Genomic DNA, 11,837 nt, shown 5'->3' with positions numbered 1-11,837 from the left:
ACACTCTCCTTTTGTGGCTTCCAGAAACTAGTGATCAGACGCATACTCCCTCCAGCTATGGAGGCAGAGCATAGTTATTATGGCTAGTAGCCACTGATAGCCTTGTCCTCCATGAATTTGTCTAATCCTCTTTTAAAGCCCTCCAAGTTGGTGGCCGTCACTACCTCTTGTGGGAGCAAGTTCCATAGTTTAACAATGCACTGTGTGAAGTAGTCCTTTCGGCTGTCCTGAATCTTGCAACATTCAGCTTTATTGGATGTCCACAAGTTCTAGTGTTATCACCTCTGACTCACCTTTTCTCTAAACAAAAAAAATAAATGGTGTAGGGCAGGTGAGGGGAACCTCTGGCCCTCCAGATGTTACTGAACTGCAACTCCCATCTGCCCCAGCAAGCATGGCCAATGATGGGAGTTGTAGTTCAGCAACATCTGGGGGGCCAAAGGTTTCCCACACCTGATGCAGGATATGAAAATGCAGAAGCCAGCTCCTGGAAATAAAGAAAGCTAACCAACCCTAATTAGTTGGGACGCCTACCAAGGAGTCCCAAATGGCTGCCAACGCTGCCAACAAAGGAGCACCAGATGGTGAAGAACGGCAGCAAAACAGCAGAGTGTTTTGCTTATTTTAAGGCCTGTTCTGATCCTCAATCTCCAGCACAGAATTCTAGATGCATGTTGCAAAGGTAGCACTGCAGATATCATATTTCAATGCTGTGAATGATGGGGCTTCTACTCAGACCCTGCCTGTTGCAAAGGTAACACTGGGGAATGGAAAAGACTGATGGGAGAGAGCAAACCGTAGAGGATTTTGAAAGCTGCCACCAGGTTTTGGAACAATAGCCTCTGCAGCCCAAAGTATGCTCTGTAGGATTTTTTTCAGGGGAGGGCTGGGCTGGGGGAGCGATTATAAGCAACTGCAGATAGAGAAGACCGGTTGCTCTACACGGAAATGTTGCAGTCAAGGGTAAACTACAGCCAGGAGGAATCATTGCAGAAGAGCCAGAACTGAAATACAGGGAACCTATTATCTTGATAGTTTATATTGTTTGAGAGAGAGAGAGAGAGAGAATCTCCCCCCCCCATACACACACCAGTGACAATGGTTCTGCTGATTGATATTTCCTTGGCCCCATCACTGACGATGTCAGTGCCTTGAGTAAAACAGACTTGGAGCAGTAGCACTCGGCAGCATTAATTAACAGAATCAAACCAACAAGGAATAGATGTGCCATGTGCTAAGAACTAGCAGGGGTAAGCCAAACAAATGCTGACTTGAGCATGCAGAGACTGTCCAAAACTGGAGAGTAAGAGCCCCAGGAACAGACTGCACTCAGTCTTTCTCTGTCCTTTAGATATGGCATCACCACACTAGCCTTAGTACTTCAGATAAAAGCTGCAACATAGGGGGAAGGGCCATTGCTCAATAGTAGAACATCTACCTTGCATGCAGAAAGTGCCAAGTCCCCGGCATTTCCATGTAGGGTTGGGAGAGACTCCAGTCAGTGTGTAGTACTGAGCTAGATGGACCAATGGTCCGACTCAGTATAAGGGAGCTCCTTATGCCTTATATCAAGTCATTGGTCCATCCACCTCAATATTGTCTCCACCAACTGGCAGAGCTCAACCGTGCTTCATCCAACAAACATTCTCAGCCCTATCTAGAGATGGCAGGTATTGAACCTGGGACCTTTTGTAGCAAAGCATGTTCTCTTCCGTAGAGTCATGGTCCTTCCCCATAAACAGAGGAATGTATCATTCCACAGCACCTTTCCATCTTCCTGAATCTCTATAATCTGGACTCTAATACACAGCAGAACCAGGCAATCCAGTGGCTTTGGGGGGGGGGGCAGGGGAGGTATATACCACCGTCTCCTTACATTCATAATTTCTCTTTCACCCCCCAGCTCAAGGAAGTACGTTGCTAGGGGACAAAGTAGTTATGAGAGGCAAGTAGAGACCAGTTAATTGCAGGGTGGTTGACAGCACTTTCCCTTACCGCCCTGGGGAAAGAGAGCACATGTGCTTTGAAGTGCTTGTATTGAGGTGGTTCAGACACAGGGGATTGTGAAACTGGGGTGGCGGTTTTCGTTTACAAGTCAAGCCTTCTTAGAAAAAGTGCAGACCATCGACAAGGAAGGCACAAGCTTTCTCCCTATTTTAACACAGGCACGCCTTGACTGGCCAATGGGGAGGCTATTTTATATCAAGGCAGATCATTGGTCCATCGAGCCCAGTATTATCTACTCCAAGTGAGGGCCAGACTACATGCAACAACCCAAATGTGTGAGTGCATCTCTTTAAAACCTCTACAGATAGCAGCTGTGGGAAGGTCAGGTTCATGGGGGGGAATTAAAACCTCCCCCTCCCTCACAATCCTTATCTGGATTAGCCTCCACTGCTACTTGCAAGTTTGAAGAGACAGAAATACTTGCACTGTCCAATTTTGGTGCCAACATTGCATTTTTGAGGTCTCAAGGCAGGTCTTGCCTGGACCAGTTCCATTATGATGGAGAGCTAAGCACTGAACCTGGACCTAGTAAGCACTCTGACACTACGCTATAGCCACTCTTAATAGCTAAAGAAAAATCCTGCCATATCAGCTCACCCATGCCAATTTACATGTGCCTACCTCTGCAAACAGAGGTGATAGATCCCTGTCCCTGTTATCACTGCACATGAGTATCACTGGGGCAACCCTTCCCCTTTCTTCATCAAACACACACATGCTAAAGGTCACCTTCAGAGGTGTTGCCTTCCCCTTCTTCCTCTTACCATTGGGCTCCAGAATCTGAGTAATTATTTTCTGTTGGAATGGCTTTGGGCTAACTCTGAGAAGGTAGCCATTCACACTCTGTTTGTGTGTGTGTACAAGCGCATGTCTATCCGTGAAGGACCAGAATTGATTTAATTTTCCTTCACATTATCACTTGTGCTACACTTTTCTATTGCACTGTATTCTATTTTCTCAGTAAACTTCCACATGGCTGGTCAAAACCAATGGAGCATTTTAATAGCTCCCAGGCTGAAACAAAACACCCCAATACTGCAGCTATCAAGTATCGAGCACGGATCATAACCGGAACAGGAGGATTAGTAACAGCATGTGCAAGGAGGCAGTCTGAGCAAAGACTCAGAGCTCCACCCCACTCAGGGAATATGAATCCATTTTTACAAAATCCCTTTTGTACCAATGACAGCCAGCACATTATCTGACGGCACATGATGCAGCAGCTGCGTTGAAGCTAACCAGGCTTGGGTCTAAAGTCGGTGCTTGGAGGAAAGAGGATGGGAGTCCTCTGTATGCCTCTTTGGGTTCCCTCAGAGGAACGTGACGAGGTAAGGGTGCTTGCCTGAATGTCAAAACAATTGAAATATTTTCCCAGGACAGGCCCACAGGGTATCATCCATACTAATCTTGAAAGAGGTGCGCGATCTCCTGCAGCAGAGCATGGGCATATGTTAGCAATTAGGCAAGGAGTATAGGAATCATCTGTCTTTGACGGCCAACAGCCTAGGCTGGAGGAACTGAAGTCTCCCTGACTGAGCCAGTGACAGGCCGTACTATGCAATTTTTGTGGGGGGTGATGGAAAGAATCAGAAGGATCCCCCCTTCTACACCATCCTCTGTACTTGAGCAGTGACCTCCCCACCAGCCAAACCACAGGCTTCAGCAATTGACTGAATCTCACTGCATGTCTGCTGTTGCTTGGACATGACCCTCCCAGTCCTATTGCATCTGGTGCCATGCCTCCAGAGGCAGGCAATAGTTCAAGACACAGCACAGAGAGGGGGAAATGCACTGATCCAGATCTAAGGGATCATCAACTTTAGGAAAGGGACAAAAGATGAACCACCACAAAATACACAGCAGCAAGTTAAACAATGGGAAAATTTACTTTTTTTTTTTTTTTTTACACTGGAAGCTTTTCATTTACCAGGAAGGATGATGCCATCGTACTGCAAGAGAAGAAAAGGATCATCAGAAATGTGCAAGACAGACTATTCTTTAAAGCATTTCTTTACAGCAATGATTTTTCATATGTCATCTCTATTACAAAGTGGCATGATGAACTTGCAAATAAACCCTCAGAAGTTAGCAGCCCGGAAAAAAATCACTAGCCTGTACATTGCTCTTTTGTTGTTGTTGCACAGAAAAGAGAACCAAGCCAACCACAGGAGGCCTGACAGCTTCCTATGCTCCTTTGCCCCTCAACATCCCACATCCCTGGCCATCGAAGTTGCTGTGTGTTATTTATTTACTCATGAAGTGACCTTATGCTGTGTAAGTCAGAGTCAGCATGTCTGGGAATACCAGTTGCTACAAACCACAGGAGAGAAGAGTTCTCTTGTGCTCATGTCCTGTTTGTGGGCTTCCCACAGACATTTGCTTTATCACTGTGAGAACAAGATGCTGGACTAGATGGGCTACTGGCCTGATCCAGCAGGCTTTTCATCTGGCTGCCTGAAAAGCCATTTTTATTCCCCACAGGCAACCAGGCAAGAGACTATTAACAAGCTTCTCATGCAGTAAGAGTGCTAGAAAAGAGAAGCTCATAAATGGCACGTGATAAATACTGGCCGTGTTGAGGCACATTCCTATTACTAATACACTTCTCACAACACTTCCCTATAAAGTGAAAAAATGTTTGAGCCACAAAAGGAACTTCAAGCCACCTTGCTGAAGAATACAAAGTTTTTATACGCATCTTTTACAATGTTTAAACAGAGCTCCATTAGACTAGGGTGGGCTAATGATAACAGTCCAATGCACCTCCACAGAATTGCTGTAAGAATGATGTACTGGGATTTTTCTAGAAGTGGATAATAAGAACTGAGCACAGTTTAAGATATCTCTGCTCTTGCTTACAGTTTAGCATAGGCCAAGCTTATCCCAAACCCCATCCTAAAGATACTAAGGCTAGAAGCTGTAGATTGTGTTTGATAGTAACCTCTGGATGATCTTAGCATCACTGTACAATATGGAGGAAATGGTCTCTTTGAGACATATTGGTCCAAAACAGTTTAAGAGATGCCTGCCACACAGCTCTGAGAAATCAACAAAGCTGACCAAATGTCTTTTGCAAGCTTGTTAAGAGCTTAAATCAGAATTTACCTTCTGCTGGAACCAGCGCATGGCTTCCTCCTTGCTGATTCTGTGCTTGGCCCCAATGCTGCCAGTCCGGCGCTTCTTGTCAGCAATGCTGAAGCCAGGCCTGCCCAGAACCTGCAGCAGTAACACAAGCTTCGTTTATTCCGAAAGAGCTAACTTTAGGAAGCCATTTCAGATAGACTCCCATCTTTCAGAGTGGTTGAGAAAGCAGTTTAAGAAAAGAGCCCAACAGATAACCTAGCACCCAAAAAAGAGGCTCAATAGATCTGTTATGATCTAGTGATAATGCAGAAGCACCTTCTAAGGACTTAGGTTTGTGCTTGTGACAGCATGTTTAGTTATTGCATAGCACTGGAAAAATGCTTTGGGAGTGACTATCTATAAAAAAGAAAGGGGGTTGCAGCTTACAGAGTATATGTGCTGCAGCAGCAGCAGCAGCTAAAGTGTTGAATTTGGATGCGAGACAATTCTAGTTTATACCTTGTTGGCAATGAAGAGCTGGGTGGTCTGATGCAAGCCACTCTCAGACTAAGGTATCTCACAGATGCAGGTTGCAAGACTAAAATGCTGCTCAGAGTTCCTTGGAGGAAGGATGCAATACAATACCCCACACACACTTTTCAAAATCAATGAAATAGGCAAAGTCATACAACAGTAATGAGTAAGACTCGCCTAGAACTAATTCCTACACTCCTTTTTAAAAATACACACAGACATCATACAAACAGCTTTTCAATGCATTCATTTTAAAACCACTTTTCCGCCTGCTGGGCCCCACAAGGAGACTTACAACAAAAAAAACCCGACTACATCAAAAAACTGAGGAGAAAGCTGGTGACAGCAGTCTATTTTTAAAACTATAAGCATCATGAGGGAACTCGCTGCAAGCCAGCTAAAATATTAAGAGCAGCGTCCGACGTTTTATTGGACATGCATGTCAAATCTCACTTCCAGGCACATTAAACACCCTGAAATAAACAAAACTGACACACACCCAAATACTCAAAAAATTATTCTGATGCATACCGTTATGGCTTCATGAGTAAAGAATAAATAGCAGTCATTCCAGTAATGCTCTTCAGAGTAGACATTTTACAGTTCGGTCCAATTCAATCATCACAGCTGCCCTGGTCAGCTATGATAGAGAGGACACTCTCCTCACCCAGTAAGCTTGATAAAGTGGGAATTTGAAGCTGGTTATATCAAGTGGCAAAGCTGGTGTAGAAAGAATTGTCATTTGGCCAAACCACACGGTTCCTCTTCACAGTTGTTGGTAGAAATAGCATTGGGCCAAACAGTGAGTGGGAAGGTGGTTTACACACATCTCTCCACATACTCACAAATCAAGCTATGGGCCTACCTAACCTCATACTTAACTCAGGGGTCCATGGATGCCAATGTTAACTAGATATGACTTGGAGCAATCAAATATCAGGCTACCTTTGCATTCATGCATCAAGTGTACTTGGTACAACATTTGTTCAGTCTTCCCAGATCCAACCATGCAAATAATGGCTGCTGCCCCTGCAGTGAGTGAGATAGTAAGACTGACCAACCCGTTACAAGACAAGACCTCTGGATTACAGCCTAAGAAAGAAAAAGGGTAAGTCAAGTATACAAACCACATAGAAGTCCAAGCCGTAGATACCAATGCTAGGATCATATTTGATCCCCAAATCAATATGTTCCTGGATCCCAAAACCAAAGTTGCCAGTGTCGGAGAAGTTGTTTTTCCTCAGCTCGTATTCCCGCACCTGAAACATGGATTATTGGCTTTAAGCTTTTGTCATGTTTCTCCCTGCCGTGTGCCAAATTCTCTTAAGAAAGCATTCAAATACAGCAAGGACAAAAATTCACCTTCAACCCTTTCTCCAAGATCTCCTCTGCTTTGGCCCCACGTACAGTGCAGTGGACGGCTATCTTCTCATTTCTCCTGATCCCAAAGGACCTGACAGTGTATCGAGCTGCAAAAGAAATACGATGTTCAGCTAGTTTGTTCAAAGGGTCAGCAAAAGTGCCAGAAGGCATGATATATTCAAGGGAGAGAAAAACAAGGTGCCAAAAAAGCCTGCCCAACAGCCAGCTCAGTATTTAAGATAACAACATCCAAATGCTTGGTCCATGTTTACAAACAAGCCATAGAGACAGATTACCGCACTGATAACCCCAGGTTATACAGGCATACCCCGCTTTAACATTCGCAATGGGACCGGACAGTATACTTTAAGCGAAAATAAACTTTTAAGTGAAGCAATTGTCTTCACTTGTACTGCATGCAATCACCACTAGATGGCAGCGGCGTCATGCCAATAAAGTATACGTTATTGCGAAGTGCACAAACGTTAAGCGGGGTATGGGGACGTACGGAGCATGTACGTTATAGCGAGGCGACGTTAAGTGAAGCAACGTTAAGCGGGGTATGCCTGTACTTCTGATCAGGAGATGGGTTCAAGAGGCAAGTTCCAAACTAAAATACGTCGCTATCTGACTCAGTCAAGACCCTAAAACAGTTTGGACTTCAGTCATGCCTACCCACTGACCAGGACTGCTGGAAGTTGTAGTAGAAACATTGGGAGTACAGCAAGTTGAGAAGGTTGGCTTAGAAACTACTATTTTTTTTAAAAAAAAAACTTATTGATTTTCTTTCTTACAGGTAACAAAGATCTACAATACAACAAAAACAAGGAGAATGGGGCATTCTCATTCCATGCATAACAAAAAAGGAATTATGTATCTTAACCAAAAATGTCTTTCCAGAGGTAATTATGGGTCATGGGCATGTGTGAAATCCGTGTTCAAGCGTTGTAGCACTCCGTATAAAAATAAGCCAAGTTTCATAAACTTCTAAGGCATTGGTCTGAGTCCATCTATCTCATACTTGCTGGGCGAGGTACTACCTCTGTGAGTGCTATTTCTGCATCAAGTCCGCATCCAGGGATCAGAAACTACTCTTGATAACATTGATAGGCTAATTTAGAATCCAACTCTCATTTTTCTCAAAAGTTTTCTAATCCTCATGGTTGAAGAAAAGTTTGAAAATGGTTGATTAAGAACTAATCAAGGCTCCCACCACTAGACTCTAGTCCTAGATGTTGGCAACGCTGCAAGAGATTAAGAACTGGATGTTACAGATATTATGAAATGTAGGTTCCCGTTCAAAATAAATCAAATCTGGTGTACATTTCAGGCTTTTTGCTCTAGAAACTTCAGTAACGGCCTTCTGACAGATTTACCTTTTGAGAAAACAGGAGTCTGGCCTGTGAGCTGCTCCAACACTTTGGCTGCCCGGGTGAGTCTATCTCCACTCTCCCCAACACAGATGTTCAGGCACAGTTTGCGGATGCGCAGCTCCCGCATGGGGTTTTCCTTCTCACCCTGATCTTGTTGCTGTACAATGGTGGAAAAAGAAAACATGCTGAAGCTACCCCAAGCACATATTTATTTATTTACAGTGTTACTACCCTGCCCTTTAACCAACAGGCTCTTCAGATCAGCATACAACAGTGAGTACTAAGACAGTCTCTGCCCACAGGCTAACAATCTAAAAAGTACATGAAAGTAACAGCAGTGTTTGTAAGATCCTTAACATTTGCAAGCATGGCAACTCTGAGACCCAACACCTGGGTGGAGAATGTTTGGCTTCCATGATATTACTGGGACTCCAACTTCCATCAGCTCCAGCCAGCATGACCACTTGTCAGGAATGATGGGAGATTTATCATGAGAGTTTGCAAACAGTAAATGAAATCCAGTGTGCAGCAGAGGTGGAGAAAACTTACAAGAGTTCTTAAGGCAGTTCTGAGTTCGATTTTAACTTTGTGACTCTGTTTGATCTTTTGTTTTACTAATATTGACTTATTGCACTTGTAGCTTTCATTTTTGTAAACCACTTTGCCCAGGCTTTGCCCAGAAAAGCATAGTAAAAACCACAAGAAGTCAATATGACTAAAGTCAAGGATTTTATTATTTATCCATCACAAAACAGGAAAGGGGGAGCCATAGCTCAATAGTAGAAAGCATTTCCACGCTGAAGGCCCTAGATTTAAACCCGTACCTCTCCAGCTAAAAAGGATAAGATAGTATGCAGCAGGAAAGCCCTGTGTCTGCTACTAGTCTGAACAAACAGACTAGATAAGTCAACCCATCTGACCTGGTATAAAGTAGCTTCTTGCCGTCCCTAAAGGTAAAGAGTGCTGTAAAAGGGCTGATCTCCCACCCCCAAAACATCCCTGCCTCAAGGGGGGGGGAATGTTCTGCGACAGCAACTAGAAGCGCATAACCAGAAAAAGGTAATTTCACTGGATTAACCAAACACTGTATCAGAGAAAGTACATACCCTTCTGTTTAGTCTGCCATCTCCACCCCACACATCCCTTAAAAAAAAAAAACTACCCTTGGTCCGGTCCCTCTAACAGCAGGCCGAGTTGTGACCAACATGCATCTCAGCTGTACCACTTCATTACAGACTCCACACACACATACCAAACACTCCCTTCCCATAGATTTCTAGCATGTCAGGTAGAAGGATTCTAGCCTAACCTTTCTAATAACATACTAGTTTTCTATCTGCAAGGCACTTTTTCTGTATAGAGTACTTTATTACACAAGCCCCCAAACCTTTAGCCTTAACCTTAAGCGAGAGAGAACTAAGCCTACTGAAGGCAGCAAGTGAAGCTTTTCCAGGCACAGAGTCAAAGCAATGGGTCACGCTGCACTGACTGCATTTCTGTGTTTTCAGGCCACTTTCAGAGAGAGGGAGGGGGAAAGAGAGGAGGGAGAAAGAGGTGGCAACCTGCTACTGCCTAAAGAAATGTGTCTCAAGTTAAAAAAAAAACAGCCTCAAAGAAAAGGAAGTTTGGGAGATACACTGATTTTCTGGACAGCAAACACCAAAGAAAACCCATCAGGCAAGGAGACAGAATGAAACACTGAGAGCAAGGGTGGGGAACAAGTGCCCCCCAAAATGCCAATTCCCGTCAGCCTCAGCCAGCACGTACAATAGTCAGGGATAATAGGAGCTGTAGTTCAGCATCGTCCGGAGGGCCAGAGAATCCCCTTCCAGGCTTAAGGCCTCTCGCTAGAGAAGGAAACTTTAGTCCCCAACCTAGCTCAGCCACAGAGCCAATTACTCCTACGGCGCTCCCGCCCCGTTTCCCAAAGCGGCCGCAGTTAAGGCCCCCGTCCCATCCCCGACGTGTTGGGCTAAATGCTTGCCCAGAAGGCCTCGACCACGGCACGATGGGGGTGGATTTAAGCCGACCCCCGGCGCAAGTATTTAAACACAAGTTACTCACCGCCATCTTGGGGGCGTAGAAAAGATCGCGAGAGGCCCGGAACGGGATCTTATGCGGCCAGTCGCACTGGGCTGCCACAGAGAAGGAAGGCTAGAGGGCTTTCTTGAAGGGGACGCTGCTGCCCTCTGGAAACAGGAGGGCGGAACAGCATCTGGTTGTCGTAATGACACTGGTGTGTATAAATCTATTTTTAAGAGGACCCACTAGACTTGGGGGGCCACTTGTAGATCGCCGGAAAAAGGACACAGATTTGCATAAAATGGCCTGTCCTATTTTATATTTACAGATGCAAACAGATTTGCATAAAATTTGTGCTACTTTATAGGTGCATATATACAGTGGGGAGGAGAGCCTGGCTGGGAGTCCAGAGTCTATGAGTTCAAATCCCCGCTTCTGTCTCCTGGGTGTAAAGGGCCAGCTAAAGATCCCCCCCACAGTGAGTGGCTCAGGGGTTACGTGCCCTGCCACCTGTGCAGCTGTGGGCAAGCTGCACTGTCCCAAGGAGCCCAGTTGCATCCCAGCTGGCAGTTGCGGACAAGGAAGGGGCTGGTTTGTGCAGCTGTTGCACAGGGAGGCAATGGTGAATCCCCTCTGAATACCGCTTACCATGAAAACCCTGTTCATAGGGTTGCCATAGGTCGGGATCGACTTGAAGGCAGTCCATTTCCATTTTCATGCAATGTAGAAATTATTACTATAATTTATTTATTAGATTTATATCCTGCCCTTCCTCCCAGTCGGAGTCCAGGGCGGCAAACAAAAGCATTAAAAACACTCTAAAACATCATAAAAACAGACTTTAAAATATGTTACAACAAAGCAGCTTTAAAAACATATTAAAACAAAACAGCTATCTTTTTTAAAAAGCTTTTAAAACATCTTAAAAAACAATTCCAGCACAGACACAGACTAGGATAAGGTCTCTACTGAAAAGGCTTGTTGAAAGAGGAAGATCTTCAGTAGATGCCAAAAAGATAACAGAGATAGCACCTGTCTAGTATTTAATAGCAATACGAAACATTTCACCATAGCAGGGAAGACTGTGCCCAGGTGACCTGTGCGCCTGATCAGTTTGCTGTCCAGGTACTAACTCTTAATGGCTAACTTCCAGGCCTCTCCTACTCTCCCTTCTTAGGAGCTCACTATCTTTAAGCTGGAGTTGTACCAACAGCCCTTCAAATAGAGGACTGCCACCTGTAAAGTTAGACACACAGCCACTCGACACAAAGTTCTGTTGATTTTGTTGCAATAGACTACCTTAGGCACATGGCTCTTAGTTCAAACCTCCTCCTCCACCATCCCCAATTGTGAAAATGGGATCAAAACTGACCTATTTCAGATTTACACATTAAGCATTTATTATTATTTATGTATTATTATTTATTTCCCTTTCATCGCTCCAGAAACCCTCAGGAGGTAGGGTCATAAGTTTCA

General features: G+C 44.6%; 1 protein-coding gene across 3 annotated transcripts in view; it reads right to left on the bottom strand.

The window, feature by feature from the left end:
- Window positions 1–3,874: 3,874 nt before the first annotated feature.
- RPL11 (ribosomal protein L11) overlaps window positions 3,875–11,837 on the bottom strand; it is a 145,236-nt gene continuing 137,273 nt past the window's right edge. Inside the window, exons 1-6 of one of the 3 annotated variants that reach the window (XM_061596605.1) lie at window positions 10,404–10,480; window positions 8,343–8,496; window positions 6,967–7,073; window positions 6,732–6,863; window positions 5,113–5,223; window positions 3,875–3,956 (exon numbers count right to left, since the gene is read on the bottom strand). In XM_061596605.1, coding sequence (XP_061452589.1) covers window positions 3,927–3,956; window positions 5,113–5,223; window positions 6,732–6,863; window positions 6,967–7,073; window positions 8,343–8,496; window positions 10,404–10,409 — 540 coding nt within the window. In that variant the 5' untranslated portion in view covers window positions 10,410–10,480 and the 3' untranslated portion in view covers window positions 3,875–3,926. Of the gene's footprint in view, window positions 3,957–5,112; window positions 5,224–6,731; window positions 6,864–6,966; window positions 7,074–8,342; window positions 8,497–10,106; window positions 10,322–10,403; window positions 10,481–11,837 lie in introns of those variants that run through there. The other 2 variants (XM_061596607.1, XM_061596606.1) reach the window with 2 other exon arrangements.

This window comes from Rhineura floridana, chromosome 15 (genome assembly GCF_030035675.1).
Source record: "Rhineura floridana isolate rRhiFlo1 chromosome 15, rRhiFlo1.hap2, whole genome shotgun sequence".
Taxonomy (NCBI): domain Eukaryota; kingdom Metazoa; phylum Chordata; class Lepidosauria; order Squamata; family Rhineuridae; genus Rhineura; species Rhineura floridana.
Note: the sequence above shows the minus strand (reverse complement) of the source record. Positions and strands in the feature narration are given on the sequence as shown.